General features: G+C 39.6%; 2 protein-coding genes across 2 annotated transcripts in view; one reads left to right on the top strand and one right to left on the bottom strand.

The window, feature by feature from the left end:
- Window positions 1–363: 363 nt before the first annotated feature.
- Window positions 364–18374, top strand: cmtm4 (CKLF-like MARVEL transmembrane domain containing 4). The gene is made up of 4 exons (XM_083918603.1): window positions 364–1193; window positions 8805–8981; window positions 14153–14251; window positions 14790–18374. Exons 1-4 carry the CDS (start codon window positions 1008–1010, stop codon window positions 14952–14954), a joined length of 627 nt encoding a protein of 208 aa, XP_083774729.1. The 5' UTR covers window positions 364–1007; the 3' UTR covers window positions 14955–18374.
- Window positions 18375–18424: 50 nt separating this feature from the next.
- The window catches only part of cmtm3 (CKLF-like MARVEL transmembrane domain containing 3), an 8086-nt gene continuing 3517 nt past the window's right edge, over window positions 18425–22993 (bottom strand). Inside the window, exons 2-5 of the mRNA XM_083934783.1 lie at window positions 22407–22562; window positions 22171–22266; window positions 21897–22017; window positions 18425–20579 (exon numbers count right to left, since the gene is read on the bottom strand). Of these exons, the coding sequence (XP_083790909.1) occupies window positions 20551–20579; window positions 21897–22017; window positions 22171–22266; window positions 22407–22562 (402 nt within the window). The 3' untranslated portion in view covers window positions 18425–20550. The remainder of the gene's footprint in view (window positions 20580–21896; window positions 22018–22170; window positions 22267–22406; window positions 22563–22993) is intronic.

The raw sequence follows: 22993 nt of genomic DNA, 5'->3' as shown, positions 1-22993 counted from the left end.
TTTGAATGTGAATGATGTTTTGCTGTCACACCTCAGCAATGCAGTTATATATATATATGGTTTTGCTTTAGAATTAAAACAGGCTTTTAAAGCTATAACAGCAAAACAAGGGTTTTAGGGAGAAAAAGTTCAGTATAATGGTATAAAAACAAGGGTTTTAGGGAGATAAAGTTCAGTATAATGATATCGCATACTCCTCTTGAGAATATTGAAAGCATTTCACCAGGCCTGGCTGGAGGTTGCAGGCTGCAGAGGCATACCGACGATGAGAAAGCCCCAGAAGGAAAGAAGAGCCAGAACAAACGCAGCAGAGCTCGGGGTCCTGGCGGCGTGGTTCCGGCTGGGTTCGTTTTGCAGGCTGTTTGGGAACACTTAAAACGGGCGCAGAGCCTACACAAGAATGTGCAGTTTTCAGAGGGGCGGAGACAAGCTCGCCTCGCATCCATAGCGGCGTACAGGCTGCCTCACTGTAGGCTGCTGTAGCCTAAGTTTACAATAGGGAACAACACGGTTTCTCTCGGTTCTTCTGGGCCATAATAGGTGGATGTTTTCGTCCGCACTAGTTTTTTTTTTCCGGTGCCGCCGAACTAACCAGAATCGTCCAAGGTAAAGGGACAATGGGATTCAAACAAGTGACCCGCCTAACATAGTTAGAAGTGCGGCTATTTTAGAGAGACGCAACATTGCAAACCAGCAGGAAACAGCGCAGGGTTACATTAAAAACGGACCCCTGCCTGATTTTTTTTTTCCTTGCGCGTAAATGCGACAGAGCACCCTCCTCCGCGGCGGTTTCCCCGTGGGGTTGGCTATGAAAAGTGGACTGTCTGGTTTGTTTTCTCTCCATCCACTTTCAAGCCTGCATGGAACAAAGTGTGCTTTCTGAAAAACATAACCTGCGCCCGTGAGGTGGATTCAGGCGGGTTTTGTCGGCGTGGGCTTTTATATGTCGTAACATTTGCTTGTCAAAAGAGTCCAGCTTCTCGCCGACGATCATCATCATCATCATCATGAGGACCACCGATGAGGCAGAGGGCTTTGACGGCGAGGCCTCCAACACTTCCATGATCTCCGGGGCCAGCAGTCCGTATCAACCCACCACCGAGCCCGTCCACTCACGGAACGTTTTGGGGGGGATAAGGTGCGACGTGGAGTACCTCAAGTCATACTTTGGGATTTTAAAGGTGGTTGAAGTGGTAAGTTTGAACACTGTTACTGTAATGTTTGGAGATGTGCAGCCTCAGTAAAAAGTGAGTAGCTTACTACAAACTATGACGCACCATTGGTGGATAACATCTGAGCAGCCACTAACATATGGGCAACATATCTTCAGGGAAAGAAGGCCTGCTATTCTTCTTTAAAGCAATACATAACATTTTAAAACTACTGTGGGCCCGACGTGTACTTGCTTTGATACCTTGCTGTTTACTTTAAGTAGTAAACTCAGCATTTTTGTATTCTAATAGATGTTGCTCTACAGGTCCTGCTTTACCCTGCTGCACCAAAATAGTGGTCAGTCAGGTTGTATGTGGCCATGCAGGTTTCAGCAGCCTGTCTCTTCTAAAGATATAAAGCTAAAGATCACAATTCTCAATTTAGTAATGATTTGCACACTTTGCCAAGCATGCTATGTCTTTTCAGTAGACTCTTATTTTGAAGGATGCACATTAGCTCCAACAAATGGGACAGTATTTCAATGTTGTCCCCCAAGCAGCGCATTTATGAAGATCTCATGTTGTCCTTTGTAGTTCTATTAAGCCAGCATTTCCTAGGGACTTTATGACTTTTTTTTTTTGCAAGTTTGCAAGCAGGTAGAAAACGACTTTTCCAATGTGTGACTGCTTTTTGCTGTTGTGCTCTCAAACTGTTTAACTGTTAGCCAAATCCAGAATGCACCCAGTGATACCTGTGCATCTGATTAGGTCCTGAATTTCCCTTAGAGAAAACTAATTATGATCACCATATCTTTGTCAGGATATAGTGATCTCTGGATGAAAAAACAAATGTTCACTGTTATTTTAAATCAATGCACCTAAACCAGATGTCTGAACTGAGACAGAGGCACCAACAAATCAAAATGAATGCTCCCAAAGCTCTGACAATTCACCAGAGGAGGAAATATCTATCGAGCCAGAGCCATTTCTCTTCTTCTGGTGCCAAAAAACCCAGACACAGTCCTGTGCACTCAAACACACGATGTAGTGTGTCCACAACAGGAAGAACCATGGAGTTGAGGAAGCTAGCAATTACCTCTAACAATGTTTGTGGATAGCACAAGCAAACTTGAAGTCATAATACTGCAGAGTTCTGGCTTCTCTGCTTCACTTTTCAAACTTTTGTTTAACTCGAAAATAATTGGAATGTATGTTCTGCTTGTGGGTGTCCCAATGGTCTTACAGAAGAGCAAAGTCAGCCTTCTGCTGTTGCACACACCTGTGATGTTTACCTCTGTGTGGACGTGGGAAGTTTTGATAGAAAGCCACCTGTCCTCAGCGTGGGAGAGGTTTGGAGCAGGCAATAACTAGGAAGAAGATTTATGTTCGCAGCCTTCATCTGTTTCACAGGAAATTATATAATATTGTCTTTGACTTGGCTGCTCATTAGCAGCACAAAAACACTCTTTTGTACTTGTGCTGATTCAATACTCAGATTCAGATCAACAAATCCTTCTCATTAAAAAAAATATGAGATTGTTAAATGTGTTACAATACAAGCAGTGGTGCAAAAACTTTCCTTAATTAAATACAATTTAAAACTGGTAACCTCAGGATTTCATTGAGGCACCAAAACAGTATCTAGGTCCAACAACCACCAATGCCCACATGTGAAAAAACATAGAACCTGCACAGAATGTTACAATTTACCTTACCTTTTTAAGGTATACAATGTAATCTAACAGCTATGATACAGCTAAGGTAAAGTACAAGTGTACAAGCATTATCATAGTTCCTGTGTCTAATTCTGTTTACATTTTATGTGTTTGAATAGTTTGTTCAGCCCTGATAGTGACTTTCTTTTGAGCCAGTCATATCTCCTTCACGACAAGGACATGACCAGTGAAAGTCATCCAAGTTTACATTCATTACTTTAGAGGACTACAAGGCTTGCTGCCAAATGTAAATAGTTTCACTGGCATGCATTTTTACTGTTCTGTCTTACAATCGTTAAGCTTTGGGAAAGCTGAGGCTGTCGGATGATCTTGAGCACTCGCTGATGACAGTGCAAAGTTGACTGTATGTGATGTACTGTACCTAATGTAGCCGTTTCTGCTTAATCTAAAAAAAACACTGCCAAGGAGGTGTGCCTGTTAGTCAGATCACTGTGTTAATGGAAAGTTGCTCTGTGGCTGAAAGGGCAGTTGTCATGTGTTGTTAATAGATCATCTTTGTACGGAAATAAGTTATATGGATTAATGATTAGCATCAGTGCAAAATGGACTGGTTCAGTGCAATACGTGCTGCATTACACTGCATTACATGCTTCTTTAAAGATCCTTATACAATAGTCTGGGTGAATACTGAACTCTGATTGGCGGCAGGCTGGCGATTAAAACTCATGACTTTAAATCTTGCTATTATAATGTTAATTTTGTAGCTCATAGCTGGGGTTCTAGGAGCTGAGCTGACTAGAAATATGTCCCATTGACGAGTGGTATCTGAGGTTTGTACTTTTTACTGGAGCAGTGAATATTTCCATTGCAATGATTGTTCCAGTTTAGTCAAACCCTCAGGTGTTACCAGGGAAACTGCTTAAAAAACCTGTAGATTTTGATTGTGAAACGCATGAAAAAAAAATTTGGCAAGTGACCATGGTATAAGCGGGATAATGCCCTTCAAGAAGTCCTCTATTAGGAATGAATGGACTCCCTGTCCTTCAATTCTTGACCATGAACACCTGTCTTGTCTGTCAGTATCCCTTATTGTACTTGTAAGATCTTGTTTGCACAAAAGACATTTCTGACATTAGCATGGTTGACCCATGTTTACTGGGAAATTCTGTTTCCCTGTGTGCAGACCAAGGTGCTAATAGAGCTGTGTAGAGTTTTTTCATACTGAGACACTAAAATACATTTGCACAGGCTTTTATAGAGCCAGTCAACTTGTCCTTTCTTGGATGAATGGATATGCAGGCTGCTGCTGCTGACCCAGTACTGATCAGAAACAAGCCCCAGTAGGATGTAACCTGAGCGAGGTTTGTCCATCCCGACAGCAGGTTTGTCTTTGTCTCTCTGCTGTGACTGGGTCGACAAAGACCAACTGATATTCAGCTCATGCCCCTGACATACACTGACGAGAACTTGGTACCTTGTAGGACCCTACAGTACACCAATCAAACCCTCTTTGTTTCCCAACATGCCACATGCCTTCATGATGAATACCAGTTCACTCATGATGGTATGTGTACCCACGTTTCTCTATTCTAACAAGTGGTAATTGAATATTATGGTAAGGTGGGTTTTTTTTTTCAGTCCGTGGATGTTGTGTAATGAAGTAACCAGATGCTCCCAAATGTCAACGAGCACTTCCTGCTCTGAGAGAGACGCCATATGTGCAATTCTCTTCTGGTTGAACATTACTTATGCGGAGCTTTTAGGGAGACATAAAGACAGCAAGAACGTTGCACACGCATGTGGGGAGACATGCATGTCATTGCCTACACACAGCAACACACACCTAACGCTTTCTCTGGGATGAAATATAACCTGCGTTCAGACTACATTTCCCATCACATACATGACTGCGGGCTGCTGCTAAAGCATATTCACAATTTTGGGTCATATTTTTCCAACATGAGGTCCCATAGCACTAGGAGTGCAGCATATAATGTTGCATAGTCTTCGCATTGAGGGCTCTTTTCTCCTCCATTACATTTCTGCTTACAACAGATGGTGTATAAGAAGGGGATCTGAGTTCAAGAGGCCTTTCAAAGCAACTTATAATGTGCATAATCCCAAAGATAAGGATTTGTGTGCATGTGGGAGAGAGAAGAGAAAGAGAGTTGATGTGCGTAATCATGCACTTATATACACACACAATGAACAGGTTGTGTAGGGGTGAAGGTTGACATAAAATCATTACTTACAAGATTATCCAGTATGGGGCTTTGTCATCCCCGCCTCCTCCCCTGTGGCTGCCTGGCACCTGCTACACAAGGACTTGGGGAAAGCAATATGCTTTCTTCAAACAGAGACATGACATCACCCCTCAGCCCGTGCAGCCCTCCACTCCGGTTTGGGTGTAACCTTTTTGTCACAGATGGACTACTATCCAACTACACTCTCTAATGAGGCTTCAGCAGCTGCATAAAATGAAACTTTTGTCTTAATGGTTGTCAGCCCAGTCGATCTGCTGTCTCTTGTCTATAATGTGTCACTGGTAATTTGACTGCTGGACATGCCGTACTATCTGTGGATCTTTAGGTGTTTCCTGTGAGGTGATGTCTCAGAGATTTGGAAGATTGGACTAAAGGTCTGCCACTGAAAGTTCACCAGTGGCACACAACACACTTCACTTGTTAGAAACAGTAGACCGTGCTCATTAAACTGGATAAATGGGTTTGGTTGAGCTGCCGAGAGCTAGGAGATAGAAGGAGGGGTCGTCCGCTAATGAGATGTTTGGGTTTGTTCTCAAAAGTACTTGTTCAGCAGTGTCAAGCAATGAGATGCAACTAGCTGTGGTGGATTAAAAAAAAAATCTATACTGCATTCCACAAACAATCCTAGTGTTTGGATACTCTAAAGTCAGATTAGCACCTTAATAAACAACTTTCAAGGTGTCAATACAACATTTTAAGAGACTCTGTGACAAATGTCTTATCTCCAGAAAAAAAGCTTTGCTATGCAATTGGTGGAATTCAGCTACTTACAAAAAGGCTGTTCCAAACATAACTTAAGTCCCAAAAACAGTCCAAATGTAAATAAGCAAATATACCCATTCCATTTAAATCAGTTTTTCCACTTCTTAAAGATGCTTTTTTTAATCTATGACTAGTCTCTATAGTTACAGAATATTGCAAATCATTATCTTCAATTAATTGTATTTCATTCATTCATTCATCTTCAACCGCTTGTCCCTGTCGGGGTTGCGGGGGGTGGAGCCGATCCCAGCTGACATCGGGCGTAAGGCGGGGTACACCCTGGACAGGACGGCGGTCTATCGCAGGGCACATAGAGACGAACATTGACAGACAACCAGGGATTCGAACCAGGAACCCTCTCGCTGTGAGGCGACAGTGCTAACAACCATTTGCCAAATTAAATCATACAAGGTACAACGGTGAAATGAAATCCCATCAGCTCCTCTATGTTAAAAACTCACTAGCTATATGAGCCTGCATGCCCGGATGGGACCCTTCTGGTCGGATACATCCTGGATGGATGGGAAAAGGGGAGAGATACATGACAGGCTACAAGACGGGACTGTTGCTCACTCATGATGGACTAATATGGACACTATGTCTGTTTGCCTGTCTAGAGCTGGACGGCAGCTCTGATTACTACCTGCTGTGAAACATGTTATGTCAAAGGACACAAGAAAAATAGTATGATGGAGATAATGTATTCTGTGGGTAACGGGGGTGGGACTAGATAAGCTTTAGCTTCTCCCGCTTTTCCTTTCAGTCATGTGAATTGTAAACCAAGATAATGTGTGATGATGATTTATCTAACTGACATGCCTGAAATAAACAAATAAATAAATAAATATGGCGTCCGGCACTCCAGGATCCAGCCAAGTCTCTATGAAAGTACACCAAAGCTCCTGACATCCCCCTGGAAGCACAGGAACAAGGCCCTCCAGCTCACCGTCAAACGCCTGCGCACTGGCTAACAGGAAGCCCAGCAGAGAAGATCCATAAATCACAGCCAACGTTTAATTTCACCACGCTTGCTAATTTCAAGTAATTTGTTCTTGTGGCGTTCTGATTGAAAGATTCTTTTGAGACGGTCGTTGAGCCATCAGCAACTCAGAGTAGGTATGCATTACAACACATAGTGTTATGTCATGTATTAATGGGACAAGTGCAGGCATTTATGTATTAATGTGTTCCTGATACCTTTGGTTGAAAACAGTTGGTGCACGGCATAGTTCTAGATATGGCCTTGATGCTTCTCAGTTATCAGTTTTCCTCTCCCCTTCTGTTATTTTAACCGTTTTGTTTGTATTATTTTCAGTTGCTCTTCCCTGTTCCCATGTTTATTAAGCTGATGCATATAGAAGCAATGTGGTCATCTCATCTTCTTTCTTTCACTGCCCACCTTAATTACCCAGATAATTTGACCACATCCCTAAACTAATGTCTGCAATTCCCTTGACTTTGTTGCCCCACTGACACGGAGGAGTGGATTCCAAAGATGTTGTCACCCTGATTCAACGATGATTTGTGGGTCTTAAGGCAATCTTGTTGTAAGCTTGAGTAAATGGTGCTCATCCAACCTGGAGGTTGCCCGGAATAATAACTCTGCATTATACAAACCTTACATAAACCTTTATGAATATATATATATATCATCATAGACCAGATCATTACCTTGAAACTTTGGATCAAGTCATCAAAGCAGCCTGGAGCAGTGAGACATTTAATGTCTTGCTGATGGTGAAGAAGCAGCTAATTTAGCAGCACATCAGTCATCTGTGAATGGAAGAAATGACTACTGCAGTTTATTGTAAAGGTTACCCTGCCTTCTAATGTCAGTGTAAGGGTGTTGTGAAGGAGTTGGTGAGCTTAACACAAACTGTAACACATATCTGTTATGTTTTTCCCTCTGTCTTGTGTCAACACAATATTTTCCTCAACCTCTCAATCATTCCTGCTCGGACTGTAACTACACACCATTTGTTGTTTTTGTGTCTGTTGCAGCAGTTTTTAAATCAGCCGTGACACTTCAGATTTGCTTTGCATGAAATGACGCTAATAGAGATTTCATGCAACTTCTACTTTTTCGCAAATGAAGGAGAATAAAAGGAACAGACAACATTTAGACGTGAAAAATTCCATCTACTCACGCAAACAGGTCCTTGCAGTTTGCATGAACATTTATAAATCCCATGTAATGAAATACTACTGTGATGCATAGTCCGTTTAACACAGATAAGGCACAAGGCATGCCTTAGTAGACAATGTAACAGCTCTTCCAGGCGCACTTAAATAATGAGTCTGATACAAGAGTAAAAAGATTAGTAAATATGGCCTTAAGTGGTTGTGCCATTTAGAAAAGCTTGTTGCCATAGAGGTTTTTTTTACAGTTATCCAGTAACTCCATCGTCTCTCAACCCAAACCCATTGTTACACAATATATTGTATTAGTTATTATGATAATTAATACAGAATGCCAAATATGCCCCACTCTGATAGACCACACAATTTCTGGTCTAAACTGGTTTGAATTTGGCTGCTTCAGGGCATTCTCCTGGTTCTGTTATGTCTCTGGTTCTTCGACCTTTACGAGCCAATCGATAATCTATGTATGGTTTTGTCTGGGTCTAGATGGCAAGAGGAGCACCTAAATAGCAGAATTCTTCCAATACTGTGGTTTGTTGATGGATGTTGGCTGGAAGGAGGCATCTTCACAGGCTGCCAGGAGTGGGACGACTTGATATGGGCTCATGGCCTCTGGTCTATTCATAGGACAATCACTTCATCATCTGGAAAGCTTGGAATTTCAGCACTAATAGACATTCATAAAAAGTTACAGAAACGGCTTGACCTACAGTTTCCTTTATGCTTAAGAGCATTATAACCTATAACCTTTAATATGGGATATTTTTATTATGCAATTCAACCTATCATACTGTTCTTCTTCACCTCAGGTCCTTTCACTTATTGGATTCATCTGCATAGAGACGATCATGATGTGTTCTCCCTGTGGTGGGGTCTACTTCTTCGAGTTTGTCAGCTGCAGTGCCTTCGTGGTGACAGGAGTCCTCCTCCTCATTTTCAGCCTCAACCTGCACACCAAGGTGCCCCACGTCAACTGGAGCCTCACGGTAGGTACAGGCACATGTAATGTGTCATAGGACCGGACTCATGATATAACTGCTAAAGTTCTTGACGAAGGATGTGACAAAAGTTTGAGACAAAATAGCAGCCACTAACAGTGTCTCCCTTTTTCCACTGTGTTTTTTTTTTTTATACAACCACAAGTTCGAAAGATTTGAAATGCGACACATATGAGACAGGTTTCCACTTTTGAACTTTGAGGATATTGCAAGGCTGGGAAGCTTTTGCCTGAATCGAGTTTTTGGGTCACGGTTTCAGAAAGAAAGTACCCATTTCCAATGTTTTCTGTTTTTTATTGTTTGCCAGAATAACTGTTTTCTTCCATTGAGGGTTTGTGATAAAAAAGACTAGAAAGGTATTATTTGAAGTCCATTTATCTGACCAAATCTGATCCACCTTTACAGCTGTACATGGACTGTTTGAAGTATAGAGCCTTATATTTTTTTATCAGGCTTAGCACAAGCTCATTACCCCAACAAAACTGTGAAACTTTAGTGAGTATGGAACTGGTTGGGAGGGTGTACGGTTTCAGTGTTGCCACCAGGATATGCATTGTCAGCTGTAAGCAAATGAGCTGGCGGGTGTTCTCCAGCAGATACTGGTTGCCTTTCAGTATTTGCCTACATACACACGCTGGAGAGGAGTGGAAAAAATAACTTAAACTGTATTTCCAGAGGCCACACAACATACATATCGTAGTAAAGCAGTTGATATTAAGCAAGATGCCCAAATCCAACCAAAGCTATCAGATTGCTTAATGGCATCCTTGGTGCAGTATTCCACCTCATACATGAAGAGAGGGAGTGCCTTTGGCTTCTACTTTTGGCAGAATAACACCAAATGAAAGCTTTTTACAGTCTCAGAGTGGCAGTCCATATAATCTAAAATCCTACTGTTCGTTCTTTTTCTTAGATGTTCTGTTCCTTTTCTGCTAAGGCTCATTGGCATTAACATGTCAGTGTTAATTTTTTTCCTCTCAGTTGATTAATGGTCTAGAAATATGTAATTAAAATATAATTTGTGTGCACAGGTGTGTGAAGAAGGGAGTTTGGTTGTGGCTTGTTATTCGACTCACAGAGGATGTTGTGCTTTAAAGAAGTTCCACTGTTATTGCTGGAAAGATGCTGTTATGCACAAAGATATTGAGTCTTTCATATTTGGTAAATACAATAAATATTTGGAGGACAACAAATTCTGTGTTTACAGTATAAAACCCCTCGGCAGTTCACTTTTGGTAAGTAAACTGCAGCAAAAGATACAGTTTGCTTTCATCATCTCTGTTGTAGCTAATAAGCACAGGATGCTCAGTTCCCCTCCACAGTTGTAGACTGTACGCCACGCTGTTTAGGTCTATCAAGTTCAAAGCTGCTCCACTCACATTAGGCCCCTGGGAATTTCTCCATGAGTCAGCATTAACAAACTGTTAACTCCTCTGCTGCCTTCCCCTGTTTCCAAACTCTAAACCATGGACTGACGCTGCCGTTCCTCCTCTGTGGAACGAGTTGTTTTATAATGCGGTTGAGAGTCTCAGAAGGAGGGTTTTGATCGTACAATTATGTGCTATATGATCCCATCTCCTCCAATTCACCCTCTATGATGACTTTGGCAGCTCAGAGGGGGAAACACGGGTCCTGACCCCCCTCTCCCGCCCCTTCAACGCGGAAATGAATGCAGTCCTGCGATCTTGTTGTGAAGCCACTTTGGTAACTGAAGTTGAACTCCAGGGTTTAGTTTGCGTGAATGAGCTCGTTTTGCACAACAGCTTGAGAGACAGATACAGGCAGACCCCTCCGTGCATTGTTTGCCTAATTCTCACAGCTAAATAACTGTCGGCCATGCTGAGGGGTTGTGGGACAGAAATGGGGCAACCACATTCACAGCCTGAGGGAGGGAGAGGCAGAGGAGGTTACAAGTGTTATTCTCTTTTTAAAAGGAGAGCAACGGTTTGAATACTCAGCGTGCCCAATATATTCTGCTTGTTTTTGTTCTCGGGGCAGACAGTATCTCATCACATTTAATGCGTGAATGAATTGGGTATGAAAGAATGACTGGACCTGTCACAGCCTTACACACTAGACAGCCATAACACAAAGCTGCTGTCCGTATCTTTTGTTACAAAAATATCTGTAATGACTAAAGTAGTTAGACGTCAAGATTGATTCATTTTCTGTGTAAAATTGTTTCCTACTTCCATATATACTTTTCATATATAAGTTTAGCTGCCAACAAAACATATTAAAAACCCTCCACAATATTTTAACCATGTGCTTAAATTAAGCAATAGCTCACAACGCATTACAGCTAAAGGGCATTGTGCTGCTCGTCACAGAGCGTTTATAAAATGGTTATTCCATATATGGAAGTTATATACACATTCCTGTAGCCTACACTAGCAGCTAGAATTCACTAAACTCACACAATTACACAAACACAAATCAATTGAGGCATCAACTTCTGTTTTTTTCGAGGTAAAATTACTGTTTTTTGTCAAAGGAGCCTGGTGGCTTTGAAGAGAGCATAGATTTGTTGTTTTGTATCTGTTCCAAGAATATTGGGTTATTTGTTCTTATTAAAATAAGGCATTTGTATTAGTTTTACATCCCTACTAAACACACATAATAGTTTTAAAGCATTGATGACTGTGTACGAGATAATATTGCAGACGAGGGATTAAGATTCCAGATTGGTTTCAACATAATTTGTCCTGTGAACTTCAGGTTTCAGTATGTATGCATTTGTATGTTAATACATCATTGTTTCTCTGTGTTGTGCTGACCGTAATGATGTACATCTCCCTGCTGAATCCACACACAGCTGAGGTTTGGTGGTTATTATAGGCTATCGTCATTAATCTATCATCAGTTCAGACCAGAGACCACTTTGCTCATGGTGTATTTACTTTATCTACAAGCGGAATCCAATAAAAGCTTTCTTCGTTTTGACAGCTGAAGTTTGCCACCCAAGCAGACAAAATACATGAAATACTTCCCTACTATCTTTGTTAGTCTTTCAAGAAGAATCAGGTCTTGATGTGAGAGCCAGAGAGCCAGAGTATTTTTGCATGAAGCTGTCTGGCTCTGTGGGACTCACTTCCACTGTCAAGAGAATAAAATTTTATAATTAGTGTTCCGCTGCATACTCTCAGGTTTCCATAGTTGCAGTCCAATTAGTATTTCTAGCTTCTTTCTTGATAGCACAACAAAAACCTAGAACCTCATACAATGACATGGAACATGATATAGGGAGTGAACAATATATAGCGTCAAAATGATATAAAAAGGTCTATGGTGTGTATATATATATTTTTTTTTTTACTATATCTTTTCAATCACAGTGTTGAAGAAACTGCAGCCAAACTGCATTACGCCGCATGCATTATTCATTTGCACTGAAGTTTTTAATAAAATGAGAAAGTGCTTTTTATTTGTCAAGTATATAATTCCCACAGGAATACACAAAAATAGCCCTTTTTGTGAAACCAACCATCTGACAAGTCAGGTTAATTGGTACGTAGCTTGGGGAAAAACTTAAAATGATATATTTTGAAAGCACAATAGTTTGGTTCTATACTCTGAACGTCAGCAGATAGAAAGAAGATTGTAAAACAATGACATGAGCTAATAATAAGCCAGAGAAGCCAGTGGTCAGGTCGGATCTGTGCTTTTGTTACCTAAGGTTTTACAGAGTGTAGTCCTGGTTAAAACATGGAAGTTGGGAAATGAGTGAAGCAGAGAGGCTGAGGGTCAACTGCAGGGACTGGACAGCCTGGCTCCTGAGAGAAAACGGGATCCAAAAGCTGGAGAAAAGCTTTTCTGCACATGAGAACAGGACGCTGGAACATGAATTTGCAGTATTTCCTGTTTAACCAGTTGGATGAGGTGAATGGGAGTGTGTGTCAGTACTGTGAGCAATGTTTGTAGTGTGTGCATCTGAGTGTGTGTGGTGGGTGGGGTTAAGATTTCGTTTGAATGGTAGGATTAAAACAGTGACTGTGCCAGTTAGCATGGGGTGTTATCTTTACATATAATGCATTACTGATTAAACTGCAGTATCACCTGCAAAGTTATACTGCCCCGCTGAGTTGTTTGCTTTTTCTGTTGTGTGTTTTGCACCGGTGCATTTTTGTATCTGTTTCACTGTCTGTGACACTGCCATTGTTAGAGCCACCATTGTATGTGTGTCATATGAGAGACCACATCTACCGTGATCACAGTCACGCATCTGATCACGAGGGCCGTGCCCCAGTCAGGCTGAGCACTTCATTATTAACCCTTCCCTGACTGCCTGTCCTGCTGAAAACAGGAGAGTAAAACATCAAAGGGAAGTTTCTCCTTCTCATGCGTAACAAGGTGGGGGATGGAGTGAGTTATGTGTGTTTGTGTGTAATATGAGGTGCTAGGTGGCTTTTAGTACGTGCTGTTGGCTTCTTTGCCTTTTCTATAGTTTTAAACAAACGAAGCACCATTATGCAGCTGAGCTGGTTAAAATAGTGTGAGCAAAGTCTGTGTTTGTTCATCACGGCACAATATCATTCAGGATGTCTTAGCTGGATGTGGCAAGAATCATTTTAATTGTGGCAAAAAGAACTCAAAGGTTTTTGGACGTTGAAATAGATGCACTCCATTATACTTATGTGCAGCATTCATTTTGTAATAAATATCATGAATAGACTTGCCTTAATACTTTCCACAATGTGCTTTGGGGTAACAAAGGGGTCCTGCTGTAAGGGAAAATGTCTTAAAATGATTCATATGTAACATGTAGGGGGCAGATTCAAATTAATGATACTTTGAGCGTCTTCATGTGCACTATATTAAAGTGTTCTGATAAGGCTAGGGTATTGACCAAAATACTAGCAACAAGTACTGAAAACTGGCATCAAATGCTCAGTGAAATACATAATCTTTTCATCAGATAGTGCCTGATTTTGCCCTTTTTAGTGTGCATGTTGTTTTGTTTTAAGGCAAAATGGTTGTTGTTATTTCATTTCTTGCATTAATAGAATTGACACACACATTCATGTGCAACTTTAATTTACCACTGACAACATGATGAATGACGCAGTATAACTTTTTAAATGACTGTCCATCATTAAATACGTAGAATGGTACTGATACACATCTGGGAGTCTAACGTTATCTTGCATGTTCTTGTGTAGGACCTGGTTAACACAGCTGCCAGCACCTTCTTCTTCTTCTTGTCATCTCTCGTGTTGGCCTGCATCAACCACAACACTGGAGCTGAAATAGCAGCAGTGGTGAGTGTTCGGAACCATCCTCTTTTGCCAAAAGACAAAACATGGCAGACATTATTACAGACTTCATCTCAGCATCAGTCATCAAGACATAACTTTCCAGTGTCAGCTAAGAGCTCAGCAAATGTCCCATTTAGTTACCTGACTTTTTTTTGTGGGTGAGCAGAGGAGACTGACTAGTTTGGTCATTGAATCATCTGACTGCTGCTGCGGCCTGGTAGTTCCAGTTGCTGTCTGATCAGAGTCACACGTTATCCGATTAGTAAGCAGCAAGCTGCGCAAAAAAAGCCTTAATGCAAATTTTTAACACTAGATCATTTGTGTATTTGTAGCAAGCATGATAAAAGTAATTTATCTGTATGTGTCTATTTATTCACTATTAAACATGTACGCCTTTAAGCCTATTACATTATTATTATTATGCCTAAATCAAGTTTGCAATGACATTTACAATTACAATTACATTTACAAAGACACAAGTCCTTTGGTTCCCATTATTTTTCTACTAGTAATTTTACTTCCTGTTTTCACTTGTATGCAGATCTTTGGCTTTCTGGTGACAGGTGTGTATGGGGTAAACACCTTCCTGGCAGTACGGAGGTGGCGCCGTGGCAATGGGTGTCAGGGGGCGGCTCAGACCAGCGAGTACATGCGAGCGCGCACGGCATCTCGTGGAGAAATGGAGGCGAGACCCGAGCTAGCATGAGCGCTGGCTGAAATTCAGACGGACTAAGGGAACGCCACACTACCGGCAGCTGACTGAGATGGACTCTGCCTTCGGGACGGTATTTTATTCAAGTCTCGAGTGGAAGGGCCATCTCAAAGCTCACCACATGCTTTTGACTTCTCATCACAAAACCTCAGCTGTGCTTTCTGCTCGCCCAGCCACCGAATAAATCTTCATCACATAGCCACAGATGATCTCAGTGGCTTTGTTTATCAGGCACCCTGGCTTCAGTGACAAATGAAGACTCTAAAGTGAAGAGCTCCTATCAGGATTGAAGGTATTCTCTGAGAAAAAAAAGTCAGAATGAAAGACGATTTCCAGGAAGAGCCACCAAAAAAGGCTGATTTTACTCTGACTGTGCACTAACTCCTGGTCTGGCGTAGGTGTTTTTAGAAATGTTTGTGTTTCACTGTGAATGAAGTCGAGTTATAGAAGGTTTGTATAGTTTGCTTATTTGATGCCGCTGTCTGTGACGCCTGTGGCAATAAATGTGACCGTGTATCCAGGAAACCACTGGAGCAGCAGCATGCAGTCAACCTGCAGTACCACAGAAGCATCACAACTGCACTGTTCTTTCGACATTAGATATTTTAATCTAAAGACTACACATGCTGACATTAATGTTTCTCCTTCGTCTAGACTAACTTTATAAATGCCTTTGCTTCTGACCTTTTTAGCCGCTATGAAGATCTCTCCTGCCAGTTCAGTTATCAGTTATACAGAAACAGTACAGGGTAATTCTTAATTGCTATAAAGACGGGTAGCACAACAAAAGGTCAACATTTTTTAAACGAGTGATAGATATTTACCTCTTTGCAACACAAATGTATTCCATGGGTTTGACACAATTAAGAGATCAAAATAAAAAATACTCCATTTATTTATTTTATCACAGGTTGTGTGTAAAATACCCAAAAGATATTTTCGAAAAGTTAATTTGGAGGTCTGTGTTTGTTACATCAACACTGTGAACCATGTGTACGTTGTATCAGGCGATGACAAGAAAACTGGTATCTTATCCACTTATCTTGCACATTTCCAAGGCTTCAGGTAATGCAAATGTTGACCATACATCAGCTAGATTTATTTTGAAACAAACAGTATCAGTATCTGTCCTGAGGCTGTATTGCAGAAACTTCCTATCTTAATTTTTGCGGGATGCATTGCAGGATCATGGCCAGGTAAGCCTGTATCTAACATTGTTAGGGTCCAACATAAGCCTGAATAAGTTCTTCAGGTTGACATTTCGTTGGTTGCAGTGATGGAAAGTAACTAAGAACATTTACTTGAGTAAATTACTTAAGTACAATTTACTTCAGTATTTCCATATTATGGTACTTTATACTTCTACTCCACTACATTTATTTGGTAACTTTAGTTGCTGTTTACTTTACAGATTAAGGTTATTAAAACAAAATAACAACATATTATCAACAAATGACATAACATACTGTTTATTGTTATGGCTTAAGCTACACAACAGTATATAAATTAAATAAAATGAACCTCACCTTTATCATCTGCAACTTTAAAATGATATTTACGTGAATCTATAAATAATCTAATATTCTAAAATGGGCCATTTTGCATAATGAGTACTTTTACTTTTTGTAGTTTAAATACATTTTGATGCTGATACTTTTGTGCTTTTACTTTAGTAACATTTAGAATGCAGGGCTTTTACTTGTAACAGAGTATTTCTACAATGTGGTATTACTACTTTTGCGCCCTAACTTGAGTAAAAACTTCTACCACCATTCGTTGGTTGTGTAAAAGCAATAAAAGTGCAGCCATACAGATTAAACACGTTAGCTGTGAAAGATAGGCACATAAAAAAACAACTTAGGAGATCTTTTTAAGATTTGGGCAAGTTAAGATGCTTGTGTAATATACTTACTATCTTAAGTCAGGATAGGCTGGATTGGCTTTTCTCCTAAATCAGGCCCTACCTTTATGGTTACCAAACAGTGCAGGTAGTTAAGAAGTTTCTGTAATATGGACCCTGGTCAAGACCAACGCCCTTTAGCCTATAGACTGTATCTCAGGTATTGACACACTCCTTCCAAAAACAAATGAAATCACCAGGTGCCACAAACTGAACACTGTTTTTTTTTTTAATTCATTCCTAATTATTAGACATAATAGAACTATCATATAGACTTAAATTTGACTGAAAGTGAAAGTCCGTTTTAAAAAGTCAGTTGAAGGGGGAGATGAAAATAGGGTACTTTTAACATTATTGTCACAGCTCTCAGTCTGTGAATCGTCTGTATATACAGTATATCTACAGTATAATATCACACTTCATGTATAATGAAATCTATCATTCTACATTGCAGCTGTTATAAATATACGTACAGAGTGCAAAACAGATTTGTCATTCCAATGTTTGCTGTTCAGCCAGTGTATATGACAGACCGGAGGCTTAATCTTGAAAAAATCGAATGGTTTTTTTTAAGATGATGGAAGAAATGACGACTTAATTTTTGGTGTTTTATGCATAATGTATTGAATTTGAACTACAGTTATACAAGTGTGTGTGCGTGTGTGTGTGTGTGTGCGTGCGTGTGTGTTGTTTGAGACCTTTATGTATATTAGGCTTGGGTGAGTTTATGCAGGTTCCAAATTGACTCTATGGCTCCATCTCCTGGTAGTCATCTAAAATGTATTCCTTATGACTTCAGAGAACTGTACAGTCAGATAACTACAGGTGTGTGTGTGTGTGTGTGTGTGTGTGTGTGTGTGTGTGTGTGTGTGTGTGTGTGTGTGTGTGTGTGTGTGTGTGTGTGTGTGTGTGTGTGTGTGTGTGTGTGTGTGTGTGTGTGTGAAGAGGAGGATAAGAATTTGTTTGACTGCGGGTTAAAATGAAAAAATAAAAACTATATGGCTTCTTTAACAGCCTCAAAAGTTTCAACACTATACACAAACGTTGATAAATCAGGTTTATAGCATGTATTTAGTAACATATCATGTACAACTGCTATTTCTCCTGGTTTGATGACCGCAGTACTTTTATGAACAGACAATCATATTTCTTATTCTTATGGATTTCTGAGTGATGTAAAAAAATATACAAACTGACCATCATATCTGTCAAACGCTTTCAAGCTGCACACTCTATATACAACTTTTTGCTACAGTATGTTATGAACTATTTCTATTTATGAGGAAGAAAAGAAAGCTTTCCACAAGTTTCCAGACTGCGCTTTAAACAGTGAACATGATCAGTCTGAACGTTTGGATGCTCTTCTGTTTCCTTTTTAATTCTGTGTGCTTTGGTTACCACAAGGTCTTCTACAGCATGAAGCCATACTCAGCTGTATTTTTGTATATAAAACATTCACAAAAGGCTTCACATCAGTTTATATTGACAATTTAAATAAAGTGATTTGGACATGATTGAAAATAGCTCACTTTTTTTATTCAAACTTTTTTTTGCTCAAAAGAGAAACACAGTAAAAAAAAAAAAAGAAGTCATATTTCACCAACAATAGTTCAGGAAGGGGCCTCATTTATCATCTTGATCAGCAGATTATTTTTAATTTCTGTATGCACAGGAAGAAGGGAAAGGTGAAGTTTAGTAGCTGTCCAGTGAAAAACCATGCATCTCCAAGGTCAAGTACCATTTTCAGTCAGAGGCACTTTGGAATTACAAGAGCAAACAAACAAAAAACCACAAAATACAACAGATCAGACAGACAACAGTATGAGTTAAAAAGAAATGAACATAAAATAAGCAGGATATTGAATCCCAGATTTGGTGATGTTGAATTTTGCAGATCAACGTCTAATGAAAAATCGACCATTTAAAAATACATTATCACAAAGTTCACATGGTCGTTCTTTTCTCAGCTTGTGAAAAGTCAGTGTCCTGGAGATGCAGGGTTTTCGGAGAACATCAAACACGGACGAGCATCAAGAGCAGTTCTCTTGCTTCTTTAAACTGCAGTCGTGTGTACATAAAGCTCTGAGGTGGCATTTGGAGCGCTTTCTCAACTTTAGTCTCAACAACGTTTGTATATATCTGCAGGGGCAACCACATTTTAATGTAAATGAAGCCACAGAAGTAACAAACTATCAAAACTCTCCCATAAAAGGCACTCTGGTGAATAATTATTGGATGTTATTACAACTTTATTAGTATTATTTATATGCCAATTGTTCTCGACAGGCAAAATTCCACATGGAAATTAAAGGCCACTGATTCGTCCATTTTCAGTTCACATTTCTGTTGTAACACTCGTGTAGTGCAGTGTACAGTATATTACATAAACAGTCACTGTGGCGTTCTAGTGCATCTAATTCTTCAGCATTGGCAGTGGAAGAACTAAAGAATCAGACATACATGCATGCATGCATGCAAAAAAAGTGTGGATGCACAACAAAAATAAGCAAAGATGCTTTTCAGTACAAAAAAGATTCACACATAGAATATTTGACAACATAATAATGCATTAAGTGGTTATTCACACACACAGGTAACAAGACGCATATACAGCAGACAAACTGAAACATAGGAGTCTCAAACGTTGGGTTAATTGAACAAGTTTGAAAATGTATCATCATCATCATCATCCTCAAACATAAACGTTTTGGGACATATAAACAATATAATAACCTAGATGAGGTTGTCGTGCATTACAGCACGCTACAGGAACTCTGTTGGCCCAAAAGTCAAATTTAAAGGAAGATAAACAATTGAAAAAAGGTTGTAACCAGCCAACCTCAAACCAATCTGTTCTTCTATGTACAGTACATATGTTTTATTTTATAATAATATTGTAAATTTGATCCCCCACTTAGATACTTCATTATCAGTACTGCATCCAACATTTATTAACCAAGGACATTCATTTAGTGTTGTAGTTTAATATGCAGGTTAAAAGGGTACATGCCCAAAAGTCAACACAAGTCATTATTTCAGATTTAGACACATGCTCCCATATGTATATCACACTAACAGCTTCTAAGTACTCATATTCCAAACAATTTCACAGCTTGACGATCATTGAAGAATCAGGTTGGCATATATATATTTTGAGAAAATCATCAAAGATACTGGATATTTTGAAGTATGGGCATAGAAATTATTTTATAACGTACATGTAACAACTGTAGTTCTTCACCTTCAAGACCAACCTATCTGAAAGTTGTACATGTCTGTAATAACAGCTCTATAACAGTTTTCTTCAACTGTATAACTGTGTTTGTAATCGTATATACCCCTCGAAAACCAAATAGTGTTACTCCTAATGACAGAAATATCCAACTGTTTTCTGAATGTCTTGACATGATTGATGTGTGAAATACATTTCCACCCCTTTGATGGCTCAACAGAAGAATTCAAAGAGGATAAGTGAAGCAGGTCTGGTTCCTGCTCTCTTCCTGGAGGAAGTCCCCAAACTACCAATAAATGCATCTAATTAACAATCATGTGAACTTGATGGGATTTCTACACATTATGTAACCTTGTGACATAATGAAACACTCCTACGAAGGTTAAGCCTTTGTAGTATGATGTCAGCTGGTGAAGATCTCACGGTGGTGGTGGTGGCGGTGGTGATAGTCCGTGGTCTCAGTCCGAATCAGAGTCTGAAAACTCATCTAAATGAAAATGGAAAAAATAAAGCCTCTGTTATTAGGATGACTGTGGGCCAGGGACATAAATAAGGTAAGTGTAGTAACAAGCATTCAAAAGAGGATATGATGGATTCAAGTATCTGAGGTTGATTCACATTATTGGAGAAAACATTCTATTTTCATTAAACTTGACGTATAAAACTTTGTGTAAAGGTTGGGTTCACTCACGTTTGAAAAAAGGAAACTCACTTCCCCTAGCGGTATCATGCACCGCAGATAGTTTCGATTTTATTCACTAAGGTCTTAAAATATGTTTCTTTGAAACTGGTGCCATCACCGCAATGAAAAGGAGGTGGTGGCACAAGTATCTCATTTGTGGCACAGAAAGCACTGAAAATAACAATTTAAAATGAAAAATAGACCTGCCCAGCCACAATTTAGAGGTTCAGATGTGTACAAATAGTCACAGTAAAAACTGCAATTTCCCCTCTGGTGATAAATAGACGATCTATCTACCTAAAGTGAATTAGGCTAAATGTAGCTTGCATAAAGGGGGTTTATTGCACATTTAAGAGTCTGGGCTGTCTTGTGTATTTTTGTTGCCGATTCTATTTGCTGAAACACAAACTCATGTCTAAATTGTGCTCTGCCATGTGAACACAACTTGCCTCAGTCGTCTTATTTGCATCTCTTCAGAATGCACGAAAATACATCAGTGTCAACAGAGAAGTCAACATGACAAGTTTAAAGGGTAGGTTTACCCAAATTACAAAAAAAAACACAAACAAACAAAAAAACGAAAGAAAAAAGGTTTAAATGATCAGGGAAACTGCAAATGAAATTACACCTCAGACAGAGGCACAAAACCAAAACTATCTTCATACTGCCAGAGGAAATTGAGAAAATATGTTATTTGTTTTTTGTAATTTTGACAAACAGGCCCTTTAATTCCAAAAAACAGTGCAGATACCATAAAAATTTTAACCATAAAAGACATATATCTCTAAAATGTGGCAGATATGGCCAGTTTTAACATCAATGCTGATATATGAGGGTTTTATATATTGTTCCTTAAATTAATAAGACATTCATCTGTATGAGCTGTCGACTGTGACTCGCTGCACCAACATGTGATTAAAGTAGAAAATCATCACAAAATATGGAATATTCTTGTACGTAATGCATTTCATTTAAAAATATTTTGCAAAACAAATACAGCCAATACAGTTGTAATTCATATCACATACTAAGTGATGTCTAGCTATATATTTATTAATACATAAAGTCTACGAATAAAAATATATTGCATAACTTATGGTAGACTTTCATTTGGGATATTACCTTGCTGTCTCGATGGCTCCTCGTTGGACTCCCCTCCTCCTTGCTTTAGGAAAGTGGCCAGCTCATTGAAAATGAGGTAAAAATCTAAAGCGAAAACGATGGTGGCAATGAACCCAAATATCTGTGAAAAGAAAGACATTTGATATCAATACAATTAAAAAAAACAATGAAATAAGAACTGAGATTATTGGACAAAAGCTAAGTGTGTTGCGTGCACTTATACATAACTAATGGTTTGCGAAGGCTACTATGAAGGTTCAAAAGTTGACTTTACCCCTGCAGCCTTAGAGGAACCATCCACATATTTGGACACTGCAATTATGGAGACGGTGAAATAGATAATGGAGGCAGTCACACATCTCAAGAAATCCTTTCAGAGAAAAGAAAGAAACACCACGGTTCAGAGGAAAAATCAAACTTTATATAATTACTATTTTCTTCTTTTAGCACTGCGGTTATTCTCATGTACAAGATAATGTGTCCACTGTTACGTTTGAAAATGGATCTCACCATAAGAGGCCAGAGGAAGCCTTTAAACCTCTCGTTGAATTTGGTGGAGTAAGCGAACAACAAGAAGAGAGCAGCCAGGAACTCCAGCAGGGGAACCGTCACAAAGGCTGCTGCCGTGGACGCCGCGAAACACACAAATGATACAAAGGACAGCGCCTAAAGAGAGAATTCAAAATAGAGAGAAAAAATAAGTTGAACATGTATTCATTCAAGACTGAAGTCCTGAGCAAATGGTAAACTAAACTCTGTGTTTCCTTCTGTGATCTCCTGTCTTGAGTTTATGTACATATGTTTATATATTTCTAAGTAAGCTGATTGAAGCCAAAGGCCAACCCAACTGATAAATACAATGAAATCCAATCTTTGATCTCCTCCCTTTAAGATAACGTTACACCGCCCTGGAGCTGTATGTTTGTGTGAATTATAGCTCCAGACCCACTTCCTGTAAGAAGACACAGCTGTTAAGACAATGTTTATTCACACAAGCCAGTACACTGTTACTCTGAATCCCTCAAACACAAAGCTGTTATAATGAAAGATGACGTTAAAGCGCGCTCTGTGTTTGCCACCAGTCATTTCAATGCAAG

Source organism: Echiichthys vipera (assembly GCF_963691815.1).
Source record: "Echiichthys vipera genome assembly, chromosome: 1".
In the NCBI taxonomy this organism is placed as follows: Eukaryota; Metazoa; Chordata; class Actinopteri; order Perciformes; family Trachinidae; genus Echiichthys; species Echiichthys vipera.
Note: the sequence above shows the minus strand (reverse complement) of the source record. Positions and strands in the feature narration are given on the sequence as shown.